The sequence below is a fragment of the Thermobia domestica genome, chromosome 15 (genome assembly GCF_964235325.1).
Source record: "Thermobia domestica chromosome 15, izTheDome1.hap1.1, whole genome shotgun sequence".
In the NCBI taxonomy this organism is placed as follows: domain Eukaryota; kingdom Metazoa; phylum Arthropoda; class Insecta; order Zygentoma; family Lepismatidae; genus Thermobia; species Thermobia domestica.
Genome location: NC_137468.1, coordinates 159986465 through 160012168, shown reverse-complemented (window position 1 = coordinate 160012168; position 25704 = coordinate 159986465). Strand labels below are relative to the sequence as shown.

At 36.4% G+C, this 25704-nt stretch overlaps 1 protein-coding gene across 1 annotated transcript; it reads right to left on the bottom strand.

Annotated features, from left to right (window-relative positions):
• Positions 1-5975: 5975 nt before the first annotated feature.
• LOC145671942 (uncharacterized) lies at positions 5976-9551 on the bottom strand. The gene is made up of 2 exons (XM_081741145.1): positions 6705-9551; positions 5976-6248 (listed from the first exon to the last, which is right to left on the bottom strand). The coding sequence occupies exon 1, from the start codon at positions 8885-8887 to the stop codon at positions 7142-7144; it is 1746 nt and encodes a 581-aa protein (XP_081597271.1). The 5' UTR covers positions 8888-9551; the 3' UTR covers positions 5976-6248; positions 6705-7141.
• Between the last annotated feature and the right edge of the window lie 16153 nt (positions 9552-25704).

Here is a 25704-nt window from a genome sequence, read left to right as displayed (position 1 = left end):
CCCCCCTCTCTCTCTGTCTTGACGTTTCCCTATCCTGTCTTTGCATTTTTCACTTTTTCCCCTCTCTCCCTCACACACACACACGCACTTCATGTTCGAAAGTTAAAACGGAGCAAGAGCCCGATATACCTGGTCTGGAGAATCTAATTAACTGTTAATTTCTTCGTCGTGTTTTTCGTGCTCTGGGGATAACTTCTCCAGTGTTGGTCATCTCTGGCAGAAATGCTGTTTAAATGCAAGCGAATAAGTAAAATCTCTGTTATATCCTCAGGGTTACCGAGTATTAGTCGATTTACCAGGTCACTACGGATTTGAATTCTCGACCCCGTGGTGGTCTGTAACGTAACCAACATCATCCGACTGACACGATGATCCGTTTGAGCTCTTAGCATGTTAATTCTATTTGTGCAAATTAAGTTATATCAGGAAGAGATGAAATCAATGCTGGATGTTCGGAACAGATACATCTTCGGAAAAGACTAGAAAATGGTAACTCTTTGGTTATTTGAAAACAAAATTTTATTTATACTATTTCGACACAAAATTTGTTCCCATCTTATAATTCAATGTGTTTCTTTCACGTTGAAATTTGAAACATGCTACATCTATGAAGAATATAAACTTTTCCTTTCCAACATTTGTAACTTTTCATTACAATACAGTTTGAACTTTTAATATAGGGTATTTCTGATAGGAATTTAATAGTAAAATAGAAGTGTTTTCTATTTTCTCTTTCTTTCTTTCTCTTTTCTATTCTTTTTGTTTCGTTTCTTTCTTTTTTTCTTTTTTGTTCAGTTTGCATTAGTAGTCTGGAATGGAGGATATGACCAACGCTATCTACTGGGTATATTAGAATATATTTTGGAACAGTACGTCCAATGAACACTACCGAATTTGCAATCGAACCACGTGGAAACAAAGCATTTGTGTTAAACTTTTGACATTATCCCAGATGTGTCTCGGAGATCTACAGTTCTACTTGAAATTTAGTATGCTATCCATTATGAAAGTGACATAATGAACGTTTAAAGCATCCTCTATATATTCGAATAGTTCTGGAAAAAAATATGTAAAAACAAACGTTATTTCTATATTACTGTCTGATTTGTGGAAACGGAACTTTATAATGTGGGGTTCTTTTCTTACTACGTTTGAATTCCACAGTTTTATCTGTTCTCCCTTTTCTTTTTCTTCTTCTATTTTCTTCTCTTTCTCTGCCTCATTTGTGAATCTCTGTGTAATAGACATTCATTGGTTTCTTTTTTTCATTGTGTGTGTTTCAGTTTCACTCTACATCAACTTATGAATATTGTTTCGTCTCGGTTTTGTTATTTCATTTTATCGAAACTAATACATGTGTAGTTTGAAATAAGAATTGCGCTCATGTTGTTAGCTAATTTTAGTATAGGAGAAAAGAAAGAAGGAGAGGGAGGGGGTCTCCTTACCTGACACGATTATGGGATAAGAAGAAGGTGTATATTGGGTGGCCTAACTGCAGGGCGTTAGGTGTCCCAATTTTTTTGATGCGGAGTGTACAAGGACTTCAAGGTATCCGTAGAAGGTAGAGGGGTGCAACGTTGTGACTGGTGTCCGAGAGAGAAGGGCGCATTTGTGTTATATCGAGGGACACATGAAAATAGAAAAAAGTACCAAAGTGTACTACCCTTGGTTAGATTGCATTACGTTACGTGAGGCTAGGTTAGGTTCAGTTACCTTCAAAACAGAGGCATGTAAACTATTACAATTTGGCATAAAAAATTACTATTGCGTATAAATACGACGTCCGGATGTATACTACAGTGCTGAGTGTGTCCGAAGGAAGCAGGCGTGTCAGTGATAGTGGGTATGCGACTTGGTAGTGAAAGAGATGTTTTTTGGCAATGATACTAGCTTCAATAGCACTACATATTAGTAAAGCTCCACCTGTAAACAGTATACTGTGTCTTTACACAATTTCAACAACTGACATTCGTTATTTTTGTATAATTCTATCAAACGCAAACACGATATGTCACAATCTTGATATATACGCGCTATTACCACACTGTCTTTCCCGCCACTAAATCATAACAAGTGTACTTCTCCGCCAAACACTCACTTCCGCCTCCACATACAGTATCCCTCACAACACCAAACACAGCCTACAGAAATCATATTCCCACAAATGAAAATGTGAACTCATTTTTGATCCATCACAATCCGCTTATGAGATAGGGTGTGCTATGTTTCACAAATATGTATCTAATATTTTTTTAAAAAAAAAAGTCCTATCGCGGCATGGCAGTAAGAAGGAGACGTCAACGGAGAAAAGAAAATGTCGCAAGTTGATATTGGTGTAAAAACTGCATTGAATGATTATGTAGTAGAATTGGGATCCGATAGAAGACTGACTAAGCAAAAAATTTCCCAGAATTCGTTATCATTTCCTGGAATTGGGAGGCAAGTTTCGACAAGCTTTTAGTTGCTATGTTCATATCCTTTTACGGCTAGTACAGAAGTTCGTGGGAAAATGTTGTTGTGAGAACAGTCTGTTGTTATGGTGATAGTCTTGGATGCCTTTATCGTCTTGGATGCTCATACTGTTGGACGGATCATAGTCCTATCAGTTATCATGATCGAAGCTTTCCAATTGATTGATTGATTTTTGCTTTTCGTTATGTATTGAATAGCTAGATGCTCTTGGTCTTCATAGTCTTGGGTGTTCATACTGTTGGACGGATCAGAGTCCTATCAGTTATCATGATCGAAGCTTCCCAATTGATTGATTGATTGATTTTTGTCTTTTCGTTATGAATTTGAACCCCCAATACCCCCTCCACTCCCTCCTGCGAAGAACGTAAGGGAACGTTGTTACTATGCTCATACTCTTGGACGGCGAAGCTTCCCAATTGATTGATTGATTTTTGCTTTTCGTTATGTATTGAATAGCTAGATGCTCTCGGCCTTCATAGTCTTGGATGTTCATACTGTTGGACGGATCAGAGTCCTATCAGTTATCATGATCGAAGCTTCCCAATTGATTGATTGATTGATTTTTGTCTTTTCGTTATGAATTTGAACCCCCAAACCCCCCTCCACTCCCTCCTGCGAAGAACGTAAGGGAACGTTGTTACTATGCTCATACTCTTGGACGGCGAAGCTTCCCAATTGATTGATTGATTTTTGCTTTTCGTTATGTATTGAATAGCTAGATTCTCTTGACCTTCATAGTCTTGGATGCTCATACTGTTGGACGGATCAGAGTCCTATCAGTTATCATGATCGAAGCTTCCCAATTGATTGATTGATTTTTGCTTTTCGTTATGTATTGAATAGCTAAATGCTCTTGGACGGATGAGAGTTCTATTAGTTATTATGATCGAAGCTTCCCAATTGATTGGTTGATTTTTGTCTTTTCGTTATGGATTTGAACCCCCCAAACCCCTCCACTTCACTCCCTCCTGCGAAGAACGCAAGCGAACGTTGTTACTATGCTCATACTCTTGGACGGCTATCGGATCTTGATGAGAGTCCTTTCAATTATCACGTTCGAAGCTTCCCAATTGATTGAATATCAAGTTCGAAGCTTCCCAATTGATTGATTGATTTTCGTCTTTTCGTTATGTATTGAATAGCGAAGAGCATACTTAATGTCTTAAAATATTCAGTGCTTTCTCACCGAGAATCGAACCTGTACACTAAATATATTTTCATTTTGAAAGCTCTCTCATTGAAATTGAACGCAAGACCAGTACTTTACGATTTAGAGTTGAATTAATTCTTGCATGAAAAAAAAAAAAGAATTTCATGTATTGATTTTAGCGTAGCATATGATATGTACATTGTTCGAAGCTCTTCATTTCGAAGCACTATAATGTTTTCAAGTGTTCAATGCTCCCTTTCTCTCTCCTTCTCTCTCTCTATCATCGAGAATCGAACCCGGACCAAAGTGGTATTAAAACATAAATAACAACCATAAAAATAAATTTAAAAAATACAGTATCACATTATTATTATTATTATTATTATTATTATTATTATTATTATTATTATTATTATTATTATTATTATTATTATTATTTTGGGAGTGAAAATGAAGCAGACAACTATACTAAACCCGTAGCCTTTCACGAGTATAGAGTGTAGAGTCAAGATAAAACGTATGTTTTTTTTCGTTTTTCATCTTTTTGACTTGTATTGGGTAGCTATTTGGCCACCCACTACCCCCCTTCTCGTACAGCATTAGATTAGGTTCTCATGAAGACGTAGAAATGTGTAAACTTGAGTCTGAAGGCCATTAACCTAAGGGTATTGTCTTTGATGACTATTAGTTATAGTCCTCCCCTCCTGCGAATACCGTAAGCAGAACGTATCGATTATTGGTTATAGAAAATAAAAGCTATTCTGATAGCATTAGGTAGCTATTTTGCTGGACGTAACATACATTATCTTGAATTTACTGAACTGGTATACTCATCATAAGTGTATGGTAACAAACAAGTTGAAACATGTTTCCTCTTCGTCCTCCATGCATGTATACTTACGTTATTCTCTGTTGGTCATCTGCTGGAGTAACATGTCTTTGAGTGCTTGTGCATGAGCTATGGATACCAAGAAAGAGTACTTATTAAATGTGGAATATGGACTTAATTCAATGAAAACCAAAGTAATTTGTGTTGGCCTGGACAGTGATACATTTGAACCAGTGATTCGTATTGGCAGAGGACTTGTGTTTGGTGTCGAGTTAAGTGTAGCAGAATGGGAAACACTTGTACATTTGATCCCATTTGTTTCGGATTATTTAAATTCTCAAGTGGAAAGTACATTTGTAAATTCTCTTGGTCGCAAAAACGAGTTGGTGGTTCGAAAACTAATGGGTGAAAAATTAGTGATGTTAGAGAAGAAAGGTACACTTCATGCTCCCCGAAATACTGTATACTTAGCTTCAAGTGATTGGCTTTATTTCTTGGAAATATTACCATGTATAGAACATGCTGTGAAAAATAGTAAAGTTTACAGTGTTGTACTACATGAATACTTTGATTTGTGTGCAAATACTATACGTAATCATGTACAGTTGCAATGTCTTACATGTAGAGGGCTTGCCAGAATTCATACATGTGTTGGATGAGCAGAGTATTATTAATGGATTGAACATCAGTTTTCCAAGTGTCGCTCTTGATAAGAACAGTGATGGTGAAAGATTAAAATTGGAAATGAAAGTATTCTGCAAACAAAAACTCATAGATTCAATTATGGGTGACTTATTTGATAGTGTACAGACACAGCCATGGTGGAAGGAAACCAATACTCAACCTTCGGAAGATATTAACGCCTGTTCATAAAGATGAAAAATTGATTTATACTCATCAGTGTAGCTATCAATTCAACAATAAAAAATATATAGTGAAAGTGAAATGTTTTGAGTTCGTTTCATACACTTGAATATGCTAGGATTTTTTTAATTAATGTACTAATGTTTTAGTTTATGATAATAAAAAATCCTAACATTTTTCCTTGTAGAAGTATTATGTATAATAATGAATTCAAATACTTGAAATGATTGATAAAAAAAAGTGTTCGGATTTGAAATCATTGTTATTATACAACTCTGTTTTAAGTATGATAGAACTTTTTGTATTGTAAAAAAAACTTTAAAATAATGCATATGAAATTTTGAAATAAAGTCCTATCATACTTGAATTAATTTACGAAAGAATAACTGAATAAGTATTTGAATTCATTATTATTAATGTGATTACATCATTGAATTAAAAGTAATTTTAGATTCTTTTTTTATAAAAACATAGTATGGATTTTTTTAATTCAATGAGTTAAAAATATGTTTTATGATATATGTAGTTAATTATACAATTGATCATAAAACGTATTTATTAAGGAATGGAACAAAATAATAAGAAATAAAACATTTGTTTTCAAAGAGAAAAAAGAAGAATACAAAGTATTTATTGTTAATGAATATGTACACAAATAAATCGACGGTAAGTATATTTCCGTTCACTAGATAGATATTAGATAGTTCACTAAATTTTTTGTTTCAACGTTCACTTGATAAGTTCACGGATGTCATATACTAATGACCAAGTTCTCTAGATTTTTTTGGGTCACCGTTCACTTGATAACTACAGTTGCCATATACTCTTCACTTTTGTTGTTCATACAATATACACAATACACAAAATTCACAGATGATCTTACGTTGTTGTACGTTGATTCTATCCATATACACGCTGATCATCTTTTATTCTCTGAAATGAAAAACGGAAAAACATAACTTAAATTTATTTTATCTATAAACATAAACAAATAAAAACAACAAACATGTTATAGTAAAGAAGAACAAGAAATAACTACTTGCAACGATAGTTAGAATTTTATGTATAATAAAAACTATTCAAAACAAACGAAGAAGAAATAAAGACATGATAATATGTATAGAAGAAATGAAGTAGAAGATGATCGTGTTTTCTAGAGTTGATGAAGGACATTTAAAGATTTTTCTTTAGCTTTGAAGCAAAGGTAAAGATATCGATAATGTCCACATAAGAACGATTTCACACTTTGAATTTGTTTATTATTAAATGTATACGAAATGGAATTTCTACGTAAAAAAGCTGAATATGTTGCATTACAAATGGAGGAAATCTAAACGTATCAAAGTAGTGGGCACGTACACTACTATTAATATATACGGAAATCCTTACCTTTAAAAATTCATGATGATATTCCTCTGATGATCCACTTCTAAGAGAAATTGGAAATCGCCATGAGACGAACACACCCTTGACGTATTAAATTCCAATGCTGCACAGCGCTGGCTTCTTCATCTTGAGTAATGTCGAAAACAAAGATAGTGTATCCTTGAGGGAAGTCAAATCGAGGAATATTGTTGTCATGATTGGAAAAGTGAATACTTGAATCACAGAATAAGGTATGATATGAAGAAACAGAGATTGTTTTCGAAATTTGGTTATAAAGGTTTTGAAGGTATAGGTTTTCCATCAATATATAAAGACAAGAAATTGATGTCAAAGTGTTTGAAATGAAATGGATTTGAAGTTATCGTTCCTGTATAGGCATCATTTTGACTATAGAACTCTGAACATTCTCTCTTCTTACGAATATTTTATAAAGGTCCGTATTACATTTCTCTTCTTCTTTTGTTGGAAGGAATGTAGCCATATGGAAGAGTATCATATGAATTTAAAATTCTACGACGTTTTATATAATTTACTTTATAAATTTTTGTTTCGGGCATGCTAACGATAGTATGATCTTTCCTGCGACAAATTTTTTTCTCGTTGGTAATTTTAACTTCGGTTGGACGAGCTTCTTCTTCTGCATCCTCTTCATTATCTACTATCATTTTCTTCATTATATCAAAATTTAGGTATTTTGAAGATTCATAGTTTAATGAAAAGCCTCGTATCTTGCATACTTGAAACTCCTTCTTCGTACTGGGATCAAAAATACGTAAGCTGTAATTCTTCGGGCCCGCCGATACATATTCTGAAATATAGGCTTCTTTACCATATTCGAGGACTTCATTTGTTAAATCACCTAAAAAGTCACCAGTTGGAATTGTACTTTCACCAGGTTTTTGCGTATAAATGACGGAATCAGTATCAAAATATAATACTCTTTCTTGTAGTTGATCTAAATATTTGTACAAGTCTAATCTTGCTTGTGGTATTGTGTATGCGGCTATGACAACATTTACTGTTGGTAGTGAAACAGGAACGTCATTGGTGTATTGCCAATATACATATAACATGTCATCATTTACTGGAAATATTTGATGAACATCTATATCATGAGATGTTAATTTCTCATATAATTCCTTGGGTTCATTAATAATGCTGACATGACCCATGTTCTCACGTTGACCAAATTTTCCCCAAAATGAATTTAGCATTAATTTAGCTAAACTTCTAAGTGTTGGATTATGTTTAATTTTGTTCTCATCTAAACGTATTCCTTCCTTTTCATAAAATTGCTGAATGTACTTCTTCTTTAATTCATCTGTTTCACACCATGATGGCCATCCACTAGCTTCTGTTTTTGCTTTCAGGAAGGTGTTTATGTATTCTGCAAATAAGCCGCCACTTTTTGTTTTTTCATCATATTGAACAACGTCATATGCCCATATTTCATGAATATCTATTATTTTGTATCCTTTTTCTAATGCCTTTCTTACTTCATCTGCTACCCATGTTCCATGTAGAACTCGGTCTTCATCGTTGTGATTACAAGGTGCTTGGTTTAATTCATCACAACATGTACGGCAGAGTGGAAACATCAATCTATCATTTGATTTATAAGGGAGGACAGGATGAAACAGTTGTTTTGGAGGCAAAATACTGAGCTTAACTAATCCTTCTACTTCTTCAATGGTGGGAATATTTGAATCTCCAGGAAGGTAGATAGTAGGATGACGAATTGGAAACTTCTTAGTCTTAGAGATAAATGGATAAAGCGAAATAACATCTTTGTATTGTATGGTTTCTCCTTCAGATTCTTGTGCTTTATGATACAAACGTATGGCATTCACACGTCCTCCATAAAAAGCGTCACGAGGATTTACTGGTGTTTTCTTTGTATACGGATGATTACTAACATACTTCTTCATCTCTTCATTTCCTGCCAATTGTTTTTTAAATTCACAACCCCATATTTCATGCACTTCACAGCCAAAATCTTTTAATTTTTGGATTTTCTTCTTTGTTGCTTCATATCGAAATTCCATGGTATCTGTAGCATTGTTATATATGAATTTATCTCTGTCGTTAGGGTAACACTTAATACAGGCATGCGTCCAGCATCCCTCATATTCCCACACGTGTATTTTTCCTGTATTGGGTTCTGTCCATACACCATCTACTTTCATTGATGCTATTCGTTTTTCCTTACTACGTGCAGCATTCGTAATTTGGATGTTTCTGGTTTTTTCTTCCCAAGCTATCCATTGTACTGCTTCAATTGATTGTACATCTCTCCATCGATATCCGTTCTTTGGTATGATACCAATTGTATTTTCCTTTTAAGAAATTTCTACGATACACTAAATTACATGCACTGGCAATTGTAATACATTCAAGTAAGGGATTGACATTAGTTTCAGATTCAAATGTATTCATAAAGGAAATACAGGCTTGACGTAATACTTCGACATCCTGTACACAATACTTGATGAGTTCTTCTTTCATTTTAAAGGTGTCGTTTTGATGTTCAGTATACCATTCGAGAAACTTGCGTCTTTCGTCTACTTTCATAGTATCTGCTCCATAATATTTAATGTCTGGAAGCGGCCCTTCATAGGTTTGGTTCTCACGTCGATTAAAGAAGTGTGGGAAATATCCTTTGCACGATTGAAGCCCAAATGCACCACTTAATTTACTTAAGGACATAGGAAGAAAGCTTAGTGAATCGATGAAGGTTACGTTTCCTATTTTAAGAGAGAGAATTTTTGCTCCATTCATGATTACTTCTGGAGTCCAATTCATCTTCTCAACCATGGTCTTAATGATGAAATGTGTGTCATATCCCTTTGAATTATGGGCAACACAGGTTACTGATTTAATGTTTGGTCGACGTTGTTGAAGATGTTTTAGAAAATCTTCTATTACATTTTCTCCGTCAAAAATATTTTCTCGCTTTCCACAAATGACACAATCATTCTTGATGTTGTTATCTTCATAACACTGGTAACATACATGTTGACTAACCAAGACATTAGGTATGTGTTCATATATGTTTGCGTCCTCATCTTCTATTTTCGTATCTTGTGTGCATTCAATATCATAAAACAGAATCATAGCTTTCTTCTCCATGATGATTTTTTCATTGGCTTTTTTCGATTTTCTTCTTTCATTCACTTTCATGTAACATTCATGATTGGGTGGTACAATAGCATAGCAAACATTACAATATGTTTCACCACATACGTGAGTTCCTTTTTCATTTACTACATAAATTTTCAAACACTGGGCACAACATTTCACAATGGAACATAAAGGCTTTCCGTTTTGATAAGGAGCTGACTTGTGATAATCGAAGCATGCCTGGCCATAAAATTCTCGATTACAATCATTACAAGTAACATGGGCTTCTTTAAAATCACATGATGGTTTTTGATGACAACGATAACATACAGCTGCACATTGTTTTAAATGATCATGTTTATTTTGATATTTCCTATGACAACTTTCGCAATAATAACCGCAGCTAAAACATGCTGTCAAGCTTTCAATGACGTTGTAGTGGTTATCTATGAACAGTAAATTTAAAGCTGTTCTTTCATGATCACTTGGAGGTGCTTCAAACATGACATCACTTCCTGAAAAGCCCCTATACACTGTGATTTTATATTCCTTTAAATGTTCTTGAAATTTACGAATTTCAGGAATTCCACCACCATGACTGAGATCTACACCGGCAGCTTCACACAGGTCTTCTGCTTCTTTTTCTATGATATATTTACTTTGAGTTTTTACGTATCTGTTGTACTGGCTTTGATTTTTCCCCTTGTATTTTTTCAGTCCTATAGCAACGACGATGGCATGTGCTAAACATTTTGTTCCTTTGTTCTTAATTGTGATAATACCACGTTTTGCCTTTATATATTCATCAGTATTCAAAATATGTTGTCTTAAAGGACCTTGTCCTCTTGGCATACGTACATGATGAAAATTCACGATGCAATCTTCATTTATAAGAAAAGCCGCATTACTTTGCAGTACTTTCTCATAACTTGTCCATAGAACTTCTGCTGAGAGATTTCTTGCTTCTCTGAACGATAACCAAAAAGGGCGGTGTCCTTCTCTCTCATTTGTAATTGTTATTCCTACGTAATCATGCTGGTCCACATTACGTAGTAAATAATCTATTAGTGCCCGTAGACTTGCTTCAATTGCCGTAAAAGGGTTTTCATCTGCACGCACGGGGGCTAGACGGAATCGTAGCATTCTACCCTCCATATTGTATCTTCTGTATTGTCTTCTTCGTTCTTCTATTATATGAAATCTATTGTGTCCATCATTACGGTTGTTATTTCCGAATCCTACTTGTATATTTGAATTTCGTTGTGCTTGAAATACGGCTAGCAATTCGTCCATTCTTTTTTCTATGTCGTCTAAATCGACTTCCATTTCTTCGTGTTCTGTACTAGCCTCTGCTAATATTTCCATAATTGAGGGATATATTACTTCTTCTTCTTCTTTTCTGGGATCGGAAAACAAATTGTTAATCCAATTTTCTAGTTCATTCTTGTAAAACTTATCATCTCCTTCTTCTATCTTCATCTCTTCCTTATTGTAATCCTCTCCTATTATTTGGGAAAACGTGAGATTTAGCAGCTCTTCTTCATTTCTCCTTTCTTCGACGTCTTCTTCTGTTCCTTCTTGTAACCACTTTATACTTTCTTTAATACGGCCTGATGCTTCTTCTGTTATCGTTCTATTGCTAGCACTGTTCAATATTTGTAATAGTTCTTCTTCATCATATTCTTCTTTTTCTACTGGAATGTGAATTTCAATAGTTTCTCTTTCTTCTTCTTCTTCTTCTGTTGCTGATGTTGATGCTGTTGCTGTTGCTGCTTCTTCTATTCTTTCTTCTATTTTCATTTGTTCTTCTCCGTCTTCTCCTTCTTGCATTTTTTCATGATGATCTATTTCCATTTCTTCTTTTGCGTCTTCTTCTTCTTCTTCTTCTTCTTCTTCTTCTTGCATTTCTTCTTCTTCTTCTTCTTCATCTATCCCGATTATGGCATTTATTTCACTTAAAAGAACTTGCGTTTCGTTATTTACGTCCACTACCTCTTCTTCTTCTTCAATGTCATTAATGAAGACCGTAATCTCCTTCAGTAAATCTTGCGTACTCTCTTTTGCCATTTTTCTTCCTCAGATGTATATACGTAATGCAATATATGTAAATGGTATATGTAATAGTATATGAATATGATATATAATAGTATATGTAATCTATTATATAAAAGAGAACGCACAAATCCTTTGTTAGCTCATCACGCTAATACGGCTGAACCAATTTCTTTCATTTTTGGGGGGTTATTAGGATTTGGACCCTAGATGGTTTTTATCATATCACTTTAATTTTTAATTACCAGTGTCTTGAGATAATTGACCATTCAAGTGTCCATAACGTACAAATCCTTTGTTAGTTCATCATAGGTATAAAAATAAACGTATTTATATGCAACCCGCATGACCGTGTCACTCGGCGGGTTAACATAAATGACAGGCGCTATAATGTTAACATTTAAAGTTTATTGCGTTCCGGGGTGACCGCAGCGAAGCGGGGCGGGTTAACATAAATGACAGGCGATATAATGTTAACATTTACTGCAATCTTCTATGGTTTTTATCATATCACTTGAAAGCGAAAAAGTAAAAATTATCTAAGTAACAAAGTTTATTGCGTTCCGGGGTGACCGCAGCGAAGCGGGGTGAACGCTGCTAGTAGGATATATAAATCTTATTTAAATGGAATATATATGTATATAAATATTTTGAAAGGATATATAAGCGTTTAAAAGAATATACGAATAAGTAAAAATGTGATATATAAGTAATTAAAAAGGAATAATAATAATATCAACAGGAATAGGGAAAAGGATTACACTTATCTTTATTTGTATGCAACCTAAAATAAAAAAGAAATGAATTTTGTTACTTATAAATCAATATATATTAGATATATAAATATATACTATATAAGACAGAACTTTATGATGTCAATGAAATAATCTCTCATCATACCTTTTAAATATTTTTAACTTTTCTTCCTATTCCACGGGATGAGGAGTGAAACAAATGTATGCTCACAGTCTCTTTCAAATGTATTGACTAATGAAGATATGTAGATTACACGGCCTTTTATACTTATTCTGTTTTAGAATTTTATCGTTAATTTTAGTGAACGCGAAATCCGTATTTCCTCCTCCTCTCTACACGTCTTTCTTTTATACTGTCATTAATTTTAGCGACCACAAATTCAATGCTATCTTCTTTACAACTTAACGAAAAGATGCTATTGACTTTCCCCGGAAAACCGTTCCTACATGTGTCTTACTTGTCTTATTCATATGCTCCCCTTAACGTGTGAGTGAGGGAGGGAAGACATTTTAAACTAAAAGATTTCATCTCTTTTTCTTACGTGATACAGCGTTGACTTTCCCCGGAAAACCGTTCCTACATGTGTCTTACTTGTCTTATTCATATGCTCCCCTTAACGTGTGAGTGAGGGTGGGAAGACATTTTAAACTAAAAGATTTCATCTCTTTTTCTAACGTGATACAGCGTTCATCTTTAGTGCACGGGAAGTCACAGGTTGGAATCCTGTCACGATATGGAATCAACACTAGGAAAACTATGGAATCGATACTAATATTGTTTATTTTATATTATTTTACGTGTAAGAATACCACCCCCGGGAGCCCACCACTTTTTACCCCTTAGATGTCATGTTACTGATTTCAAAGTGTCTTTATTGAATACAACACCTTCGAAAACTATGGAATCGATACTAATATTGTTTATTTTAATTTTTTTACGTATATGTATATTACCCCCGGGAGCCCACCACTTTTTACCCCTTACATGTCATGTTACTGATTTCAAAGTGTCTTTATTGAATACAACACCTTCGAAAACTATGGAATCGATACTAATATTGTTTATTTTAATTTTTTTACGTATATGAATATTACCCCCGGGAGCCCACCACTTTTTACCCCTTAGATGTCATGTTACTGTTTTTAAAGTGCCATTATTGAATACAACGTTCTGAGAAACTATGAATTCGATACTAATATTGTTTATTTTAAAATATCTTACGTGTATGAATATCACCCCCGGGAGCTCACCACTTTTTACCCCTTAGAGGTCATGTTACTGATTTCAAAGTGTCTTTATTGAATACAACACCTTCGAAAACTATGGAATCGATACTAATATTGTTTATTTTAAAATATTTTACGTGTATGAATATCACCCCCGGGAGCTCACCAGTTTTTACCCCTTAGATGTCATGTTACTGATTTCAAAGTGTCTTTATTGAATACAACACCTTCGAAAACTATGGACTCGATACTAATATTGTTTATTTTAAATTATTTTACGTGTATGAATATCACCCCCGGGAGCTCACCACTTTTTACCCCTTAGATGTCATGTTACTGTTTTTAAAGTGCCATTATTGAATACAACGTTCTGAGAAACTATGGATTCGATACTAATATTGTTTATTTTAAAATATCTTACGTGTATGAATATTACCCCCCGGGAGCCCCTCGACAAGTGAACTTTATGTTAGATAATATTATTACATGAGTACTGTACTTTGATCTAAGGGGACTCGGTGAATCAATGGTAACGCGTTCACTTGTGATGCGATATGGGACCTTGGTGATTTAGTGGTATAGCGTTCATCTTTTGTGCGTAGGTTCCGAGTTGAGAAAAAAAATGAAATCTTTAAGTTTTACGTCCCACGGTTATGCCGGTTAGGCTAAACTAGACGGTGATGATGAGAGATGAATGAAGTGGTGGAATGAAGTAAGTGGGAGGAAACGGGAGAACCCCGAGAAAACCCACGAGCACGGTGTTTGTCCACCACAAAGGTCACTTGGCGGGGGCTGGGATCGAACCCGGGACCCCAAGCACCAGAGGTGAACGCTCTACCACTGAGCCACCGCGCCCCCCTCCGAGTTGAGCATGAAGTCCTCTTCCTCGTGTTCAACATTTGCTTCCAACAAATGAATTTTGTGGTAGACAAACACCGTATGCGTGGATTTCCTTGGGAGTTCTTCCGTTTCCTTCCACTTTTCGAGTGTACGGTGGTTCAGTGGTAGAGCGTTCACCTCCGGTGCTTAGGGGCCCTGGATTCAAACACCCTGCTCCCCCGCCAAGTGAACTTTTTGTGTTGAACAAACACCACGTGCGTGAGTTTTTTCGGAGTTCTCCCGTTTCCTCAACCGTTGGACGTAATACATAAAATACCTCTTCGTAATAGATTAGAAATACATTCTGTTCATTATGTCCAGTCGAGATGTTTTTCACGTCATCTGTATCCTCAAAACATATAACACTGCATGTGTACTCTTTCTTATAAAAACAATCTGATACTATCATTTTTTTTATGACAATATAGATGAAAGTATTTTACAAGTACTTATTGTCTTTTCGAGTGCAGAATAATACGCGTTCAATACTACACAGAGGCTTGTAGTGTTTGAGCCCCGTCGCCCAAAGCTTGGACCTCTCCCAACAAAAAATTTCTTGATGCACGCCTGTGTACATAGCTAGTATACGAATTCTATGACGGGATTCTGAGCATTTTAAAAGAAATTGATAATAATAATAGGGAATATTTTAACTACTTTCGTCCTTTTAAAGTAATATCACATACAGCTTAGACTATAATATAGAGAAAACTGTACAAAGTTCAACTTCCTAAATCAACTTAAAGAAATGGAGAAATGTTCTCTTATTTGAGAATAGACAATTGTTTTAACTTGAAGATTTGTGTTCATGTTGAAATCGTGGGGTGCTGTGGATCAGTGGTAAAGCGTTCACCTCCGGTGCTTGGGGTCCCTGGTTCGATCCTAACTCTCGCCGTGTGGACTTTGTGGTGCATATAGCCTCGCTGCTGAACGGAACGTTAAACTCAAAAATCAATCAACATCATGTGTACATGGGTAACGACATCCGAGATGAATAGGCAACACTAGTTTTGTCAAGTTTTAGATCTCAAACACTCTTTTAATGTTACCTAAAACACACACACATACATATCTTCGTTTCGTGTTGTCTGAAACCATGACCTAAGATAATGTTGACGCGACAGCTGGAGAACTACATTGAAATACAAAACATGTTCTGTTATCTTATTTTTCTGCTCTTTCCAAGTAGACAGTGCAGATACAGAAACTCTTTCAGTTCGTTGACTTATGTACAGTATGTGTTTTTAACGTTAGATTTCACTCTTATTAACATTAGAAAATTATGAAATTAACTTCAGTGCTTGAGTGGTAGAGTGTTCACCTCTGGTGCATGAGGTCCCGTGTTCAAATCACATGTCTTTTTTCTATATACTTGTCATTAATTTTAGCGACCACAAATTACCTGCTTCCTTTACAACTTAACGAAAAGATGCTATTGACTGTCCCCGGAAAACCGTCCTTAACATTTCATTTTTACGTTCCAGAGGGCACGGTGGCTCAGTGGTAGAGCGTTCACCGCAAGTGCTTGGGTCCCTGATTCGATCCCAGTTCGTGCCCTATGAACTTTGTGGTGGACAAACATCGTATGCGTGGATTTCCCTTCGGAGTTCATCAGTTTCCTTCCATTTTCTTCATTACATCATTTCATTCATTTTTTCATTATCACCTCTCCTTCATTAGCCTAGTAGACGTAAACGTAGGACGTAAAACTCACTTTTCACGTCCCATCGCCGTCCATTAGTATAGTACACTCAGCCTAACCGGCATAATCGTGGGACGTTAAACTCAAAGATTTCATTTCATTTTTTTTCGTTCCAGAGGGCAGGGTGGCTCAGTGGTAGAGCGTTCACCTTAAGTGCTTGGGGGTCCCTCGTTCGTCTTCCATTAGCATAGTACACTTAGCCTAACCGGCATAATCGTGGGACGTTAAACTCAAAGATTTCATTTCATTTTTTTTCGTTCCATGGGGAACGGTGGCTCAATGATAGAGCGTTAACCTTAAGTGCTTGGGGTCCCTCGTTTGATCCCAGTTCGTACCCTATGAACTTTGTGGTGGACAAACATCGTATGCGTGGATTTCCCTTCGGAGTTCACCAGTTTCCTTCCACTTTCTTCATTACATCATTTCATTCATTTTTCATTATCACCTCTCCTTCATTAGCCTAGTAGACGTAACCGTAGGACGTAAAACTCACTTTTCACTTGTCCCACCCACACAGATTATACTATTTTCATTTGCTAAAACGCACATATCTTCGCTTCGTCTGGACTCTACGTACTACAGATACATAGACAAACGGAGAAACAAGTAGACATATTATCAAAAATTTAAGACACACAAGCTATGATTATTATTACATCATTCACATCATAAAGTTCCGTCTTTCAAAATCATTAGTTTAACAGTCATAATCGTGGAACGTAAAACTCACTTTGTGTGTTAGACAACATTGTATCTAAGAGTTTTCTCTTTGGCTCTCTTGTCAAACTATGATTTGACCTCTCTCTCTCTCATCACAGGTGGGGACCCTAGTAGATCAATGGTACAGCGCTCATCTTTGATGTATGGTGTATCCAGGTTGTAATCCAGCCCAGACAAGTGAACTTTCCGGTAGACAAAATTACTAGTTTAACAGACATAAAAATTGGACGTAAAACTATGATTTGACTCGAACGAATATTTCTGGTGCATTGGGATCCCTAATTCGATCCTAGCTAGCAACAAGTGAAATTTGTGGGGAACAAGAGCGTTCATCTTTTGTGCATAGGTCCCGAGTTGAGCATGAAGCCCTCCTTCCCCGTGTTCAACTTTTGCTTTCAACAAATGAATTTTATGGTAGACAAACACCGTATGCGTGGATTTCCTTCGGAGTTCTTCCGTTTCCTCCCACTTTTTGAGTGTACGTTGATTGAATGGTACAGCGTTCACCTCCGGTGTTTGAGGGGGGCCCTGGTTTCAAACCCCCTGCTCCCTCCGTCAAGTGAACTTTCTGTGTTGGACAAACAACACGTGCGTGGGTTTTTTTTCGGTGTACTTTCGTTTCCTCCCACTTTCTTCATTCTATCATTTCATTCATTTCTCATCATCACCGTCTTCTTCAGTCTAGTCAATATATCCATGAAACTTAAAATTGGAAGTTATTATTATTATTATTATTATTATTATTATTATTATTATTATTATTATTATTATTATTATTATTGTTATTATTATTATTAAAAATAAACCAAGAAGTTCCGTTACTAGTGATATACATATATCCTAATTACCAGTCTTATGTCGGCTCTTTTTCCTAAAGTTAGGGGGGGACACAATGACTCATTGGTCTATTCATCTTCCTAGCATATGCTACAGACAGACAGACAAACGTCAGCCGGTGTTCACTGACATTTTTTCACTTCAATGCAACGTTTTCTTATCATCGCTTGGTTGGTTGATAAAGCGGTAGGTAGGTCAGTGTTTTGCTTTTCGATAAGCTAATCTTCTCTTCTCTTGAATACGAAGCAACAGACAAAGAAAAAAAAGATACTGCGAAAACACATTTCTTTGACGCTGTATATATGTATGACTGTCTGTCTGTGTCTGTTTGTAGAATCTGGTTTCTTTATCACACACGAAACAACTATGAATAAATACACTTTATAACTTTATTCTTTTTTTTTTAAAGACAAAGACTAAAAAATAAAGACAAATATATTATTTTACTTACCTATTTAATAAAAACGTCTTACAATATCTTCACAGACGAATCACTGTATTCTTAATTTTACGCGAAATATTCAGTAATCACTCTAAACACACACGTCTTGAGACTGTCAAGTCTGACACTGGAATGATTTTTCGAACTACACACACACACACACACACACGTGATTGGCTTCGACAAACAAGAATATACAAGATTATACATGCATGTCAGGGAATACCATCAATACTATAAAATTTCGTTGAGTTATGAGATAATGTTTCAAATAATTTTTCAGCACGTACATCTGTATGGGCTGAGAGTATGAGAATACGATCTATGATAAAACATGTACTAACCTGAATCGGCAGGATGGAGCTAAGGAGTTCCGATATTGAAAAGAAAATAGAATCCAAGTTCGATTCTCTGTGAAAAACAATGACATAACTAATCAATAGCTATCAATATATAGCTAGTACATAGTGTAGGGGGAGGTCTATAACTAATAGTCATCCAAGACAATACCCTTAGGTTAATGGCCTTCAGACTCAAGTTTACACATGTCTACGTCTCCATGAGAACCTAATCTAATGCTGTGCGAGAAGGGGGGTAGTGGGTGGCCAAATAGCTACCCAATACAAGTCAAAAAGATGAAAAACGAAAAAAACATACGTTTTATCTTGACTCTACCTCTATACTCGTGAAAGGCTACGGGCTTAGTATAGTTGTCTGCTTCACTTTCACTCCCAATAATAATAATAATAATAATAATAATAATAATAATAATAATAATAATAATAATAATAATAATAATAATAATGTGATACTGTATTTTTTAAATTTATTTTTATGGTTGTTATTTATGTTTTAATACCACTTTGGTCCGGGTTCGATTCTCGATGATAGAGAGAGAGAAGGAGAGAGAAAGGGAGCATTGAACACTTGAAAACATTATAGTGCTTCGAAATGAAGAGCTTCGAACAATGTACATATCATATGCTACGCTAAAATCAATACATGAAATTCTTTTTTTTTTTTTCATGCAAGAATTAATTCAACTCTAAATCGTAAAGTACTGGTCTTGCGTTCAATTTCAATGAGAGAGCTTTCAAAATGAAAATATATTTAGTGTACAGGTTCGATTCTCGGTGAGAAAGCACTGAATATTTTAAGACATTAAGTATGCTCTTCGCTATTCAATACATAACGAAAAAACGAAAATCAATCAATCAATTGGGAAGCTTCGAACTTGATATTCAATCAATTGGGAAGCTTCGAACGTGATAATTGAAAGGACTCTCATCAAGATCCGATAGCCGTCCAAGAGTATGAGCATAGTAACAACGTTCGCTTGCGTTCTTCGCAGGAGGGAGTGAAGTGGAGGGGTTTGGGGGGTTCAAATCCATAACGAAAAGACAAAAATCAATCAATCAATTGGGAAGCTTCAATCATGATAACTAATAGAACTCTCATCCGTCCAAGAGCATTTAGCTATTCAATACATAACGAAAAGCAAAAATCAATCAATCAATTGGGAAGCTTCGATCATGATAACTGATAGGACTCTGATCCGTCCAACAGTATGAACATCCAAGACTATGAAGGCCAAGAGCATCTAGCTATTCAATACATAACGAAAAGCAAAAATCAATCAATCAATTGGGAAGCTTCGCCGTCCAAGAGTATGAGCATAGTAACAACGTTCCCTTACGTTCTTCGCAGGAGGGAGTGGAGGGGGGTTTGGGGGTTCAAATTCATAACGCAAAGACAAAAATCAATCAATCAATCAATTGGGAAGCTTCGATCATGATAACTGATAGGACTCTGATCCGTCCAACAGTATGAACATCCAAGACTATGAAGGCCAAGAGCATCTAGCTATTCAATACATAACGAAAAGCAAAAATCAATCAATCAATTGGGAAGCTTCGCCGTCCAAGAGTATGAGCATAGTAACAACGTTCCCTTACGTTCTTCGCAGGAGGGAGTGGAGGGGGTATTGGGGGTTCAAATTCATAACGAAAAGACAAAAATCAATCAATCAATCAATTGGGAAGCTTCGATCATGATAACTGATAGGACTCTGATCCGTCCAACAGTATGAACATCCAAGACTATGAAGACCAAGAGCATCTAGCTATTCAATACATAACGGAAAGCAAAAATCAATCAATCAATTGGAAAGCTTCGATCATGATAACTGATAGGACTATGATCCGTCCAACAGTATGAGCATCCAAGACGATAAAGGCATCCAAGACTATCACCATAACAACAGACTGTTCTCACAACAACATTTTCCCACGAACTTCTGTACTAGCCGTAAAAGGATATGAACATAGCAACTAAAGGCTTGTCGAAACTTGCCTCCCAATTCCAGGAAATGATAACGAATTCTGGGAAATTTTTTGCTTAGTCAGTCTTCTATCGGATCCCAATTCTACTTACGTGTACATCATGGTTGCTATCTTGAATTCCACATATTGGAAATCATACGATATTCTTAAATAGAAAGAGGTATGCGCATCATTCCAATTTAGCTACAATCTCCCTAGAAATGGAAATCTGAACTGATTTTTGACCGAGCGCCATTCGTCATCGAGGTAGCATGTGCTTTGTTTGACATTTGTTTCTCGTAGAAGAAAGTATCTTGACAAGCAAGTAATAACGAAGGTCGTTAGTCGTGTTCTCATTTTCTAGTCGTTTGCTTGCGCCTGTAAAATATTATGACAAGATTTACAGATGTAGTACAGGGTGGTGACATTGTATGAATATGAATATGATGATAGAATATTAGTTTTTCAACAAGTAAATACAGACCTAAATATCACTGTATGAATATGATGATAGAATATTAGTTTTTCAACAAGTAAATACAGACCTAAATATCAAGATTCTCCAGTCTAAGAAGTGTAATGGTTCGGATTATACATGTTCATCAGGTGTTGGAGAGTAAGAGTGTGTTGACGAGATTATGATAAAAGGAACATATCTTAAAATTCTTACTACAAATCTTCACCAAAATGCAGAAAATTTAGAATGAGGAAGATGTCTAATTTTATCAAGATATTGAATCCAAACATACAGTGTATGTTGTAATGAAATAGTTGTTTTAAAACTATCCAAAATAGCGTAAAATCCTACCTCAAATCCTACTTCCTGAGAATCTTTGGAACGAACTACAACCTAAGGTCAATATGTACGAATTAAATGAAAGAAGGTTTGAGAAAAGTATTACGCACAGAGCAGTAAGGGCGTCACCCTATCGCACTATTGATTATCCAATATGGGGCTCCATGGACCATAGCGTTAATGCGAATGAATTAGGGATGCTTTGCCAGGGATTGCGTCACCTATTGAAATTTTGCTTATGCTTATTCAGGGGCTATGCACGCAGGTGCGAATGAGTCAGAGGTACCTTGGCCCGGCTATGGCGTCATTGAAATGGGATTTTTGTATTAGAGGTTATGATGATTCTTTAAAATTATTAAAAACATATTCTTGATTATTTATTACGTTATGAATTAGTAGAAGTTTATGAATGCTTTTTATTTTCGTTCCCTTTTATAACATAAAATTTGGAGATTGTTATCTCTTTGATGAGATGGTATATAATTGGACTAACAGTGGTGCAAATGAAATCTTTAGTTTTACGTCCCACGGTTAGGCTAAAGGAGATTGTGACGATGAGAAATGAATGAATTGGTGGAATGAAAGTATGGGAGAAAATTGGAGTATCCAGAGCATAATGTTGCCCACCACAAAACTACTTTCGCGGTTTTTGAACCAGGGACCCCACACAGCAGAGGTGAACGCTCTACCACTGAGCCACCACGTCCCTTCCTGGTGCGAATGAATTAGAGGTATTTGGTTTGAGCTAATGTGTTTGTTTGACGTCGGGTTGACCTTATTTTACTTTTGATTATCCAATTAGGGACCATGCCCCATAGCGTTAATGTTAATGAGTTAGAGATGCTTTGGTCCTTGATTGCATTACCTATTGAAATTTTGCTTATGCTTACTCAGGGACCAGGGAATGCATAGGATCACTCAGGACACATATGATCACCTTGATCCACGTAACGAGAGGGGCGTATAGGACCTCGTTCCCTTTGATTAGTATAAAAATATTAAAGTTTGGAAGTTTTTTTAACTTATCCTATTATTTTTGATGAGACATTTTTGTTATATAACAGAGTAAAATGGTTTACTTTTTAAATTTGGGTGTCATCGTTCCCTTTCATGAGTATTGATTTTGGAGCCTTATTACCTTATATGATTATATGGAGGCGTATTTAAAATTATTCTCTTAAATTTTATAAGTACTTTGTGATCCATTTTGTTCCGCTTCAGGGCTGAACATGGATACCTTACATGTGTTGATTACTACGTTATAGACGTCCCCCTCCAAGCGAGTCCCCTTCCAGTGGCCTCTGGACACCCCAGAGCCAGAATGCGGTCCCCAAAATACTCCTTCCGACGTCAAACACTTTCATGGTCCGATGAGGTCGAGCTCCGTCTTGCATGAACCACATTTTGTTGAAATCAGAGTCACTTTGGATAATGGGTATGAAATCATTTTCCAAAACCGTCACGTATCGTGCAGTAGTCATCTTGCCGTCAAGGAATATCGCACCGATTATTCCATGGTTGACATCGCACACTACACCGCCACCCGTTCCGGATGAAGAGACTACCCCATTGCGAAATGAGGATTCTCAATCCCCCAAGTGCGCCAATTTTTCTTATTGACGAATCCATCCAAATGAAAGTGGGCTTCATCGCTAAATCAAATCATATTCAAATCAAATTCCTGGTCGTCAATTCTCTGGACAATAGTGTTGGCGAAAAAAAAAAACCTGTTCCATGGCCACGGGGTTTAATGGCTGATGGGTTTGAATTTTGTATGGGAAGAGATGCAGGTCTTAACAACAATTTGTCGCAGGGTCTCCCGGTTGACTCCGACCTGTTGTGCAGCTCTCTGATCGATGTCCGTGGGCTGGTTTGAAACATAGCGCGTGTCTTCACTATGTTTTCATGCGTTTTCACACTTGTTTGTCGACCGACATTGCTAACACTGTCATCACAATCACCACATGTTCTCTCAAATTTGCGAATGAAATTCTTGATTGTTAGCACACTTGGACCGGTTGTTTTTAACTTGTACTTGGTCGCAAACTTCTTAAGCGCCGTAATCGAACTTTCATTGCTCACATGATAGGCCTTCATAAGTGCTATACGCTCCTGCACGCTGTACCGTGACATTTTCAGTTGCAAATGGCCGACATCAACACGTTGCATGCACATGTGCATACGAATTCCCATCATGCCCTGTGCTCAGCCACGCAGATTGGACGTCATCACGCGAACCGTTCAGGAATTATGACGGTTTTATTTCATATTGTTCATTAATTGTCACCCTGTAAACTCGGCCAGCAGTTGGAAACAATGCAAAGCAAGACTCATCCGACCAGATAGTCTTCCACTGCTCTATAGTCTAGTATTTATGGAGATTGCATCATTGGGTGATATCAATAAAACGGAGAAGTTACTCATTATTCCCTATTTTGTAGTAGTTACTCGCATTGGTATCAATAAAAAGAGAACTGAGCACTACTCGTCTCGGCTGACCTCGGAGAAGCCCCGCCCTTTTGAAGTAACCACACCTCTATTCTCGAGCCGAGTAACTACTCCGCGTTTGATATAAATAAAAATCAAAGACTCCTCTGTGATGCTAGTAACTTCTCCAAATTTGTGGAGCAAGCTAAATAGGTGACTCCGTGTGAAATATGGCAGAATATATAATTGTTTTACTACGTAGAAAAACTTATAAACTGCATAGAAATGTTGGAAATGGAGATTACAAAAAGCATTATAAGTTTATGAAAGAAAATGTAGAGTGGTTAGCACAACATTTTTAAAGGAGAATCAACCGAAATTCGGGGTGGTGCACTATGTAAAGATGAAAAGATGCGGGTTTTCTTCAAGGGCGCCGATCCTGTGGGGGCCAGGGGGCCCAGGCTCCCGAAAGCTCATGTCGGCTCCCTATTGTATTTATGAATATACAATATTTGGCATAATTAGAGTGCAATTTCTTAAAATCCTTCTGCATCTGAATGCTTCCCCCCCCCCAAATTTACAGAGAAATCGGTGCCCTTGGTTTTCTTGCGTTACGTAAGTGATCCGGGATTCCAGGTCGGAATGTCAGGGGATTCTGGTGTGTCTCAAAGTACTGTGTCTATGACTACCTGAAAATGGATTGTTTCAGGAAGTGTGCGTAATATGCAAACAGCAAAGGCAGAGTGGCAAGAACAATATACATTTCCGGGTGCTATCGGAGCACTTGACTATACACAAGTGGCATTAAAGAAACCTAGCATTTTGGAGAGTAATACGTTAATAGGAAGAGCTATTTCGTAGCTAAGCGGTTAGCGCACATGCCTTTGGCATAGGAGAACCGCGTTCGATTCCCGGCAGGAGCTCATGTGGTTCGGATTCCACGTTAATCAGTGGGTTCCGTGACGTTAAACTAATAATCAACTCAACTCAACGTTGATAAAAAGGGTGTATACATGAGAATGTATTTTGTTTATGTCAAAGCGAAAGGGGACACGTATGGTGTGGAAAACGCAATCAGATGGACGTGCTTTATGACGTGAGTGGCTGGACTTTTTTAAAAAGAAAACAAAGGAGTCAAGTGTCTGATTTCGTTCTTAAAGCCAAACAATCTACAAAGACCTTGGACAACACGTGATATGCGCTTGTCGTGTTAATCTTGATACTGCTGGATTCGAATCAACATCCATCAGCTCAAATAGGTTCATTCCCATGGTTTCAGTATTACTTTCCTCTTTCCCTTTTTTTTATTTTTTCTTCCTTTTTATTTTTGTTTTATTCTCGCTCGATTTGAATTTGTGTCTCAGTCGTGGATGTATTTGAAATTTCGTTGCATTTCACTGTAATTTAGGGTGACCAGATTTTTTTAAATCCAAAAGAGTATATATAAAAAAAATTGACAGTAAGTATAAAGACAAGATGAATTACAGTATTTTATCCAATGCGCGTGCAAATGAGTTAAATACTTCACCATCATTCATACTTCTGCGACGATCTTGCTTTCTTGAGTAAGTTAATAATGTCATCCTTTATTGCTAGTCTGAACTCTTCACAGGTCATGCTTACATTGAACTTCACTTTCATCACTTGTTCCAATGTCGACACTGTGAGTTGACTTTTTTCCTCGCTCCAGTAAGTGTTAATAGCACTGAAGAGCCTCTCACAATC

Coding starts and splice junctions, on each gene's coding strand:
- LOC145671942 (XM_081741145.1), bottom strand. CDS start 8,887: ATGAAAGTAGATGGTGTATGGACAGAACCCAATACAGGAAAAATACAC.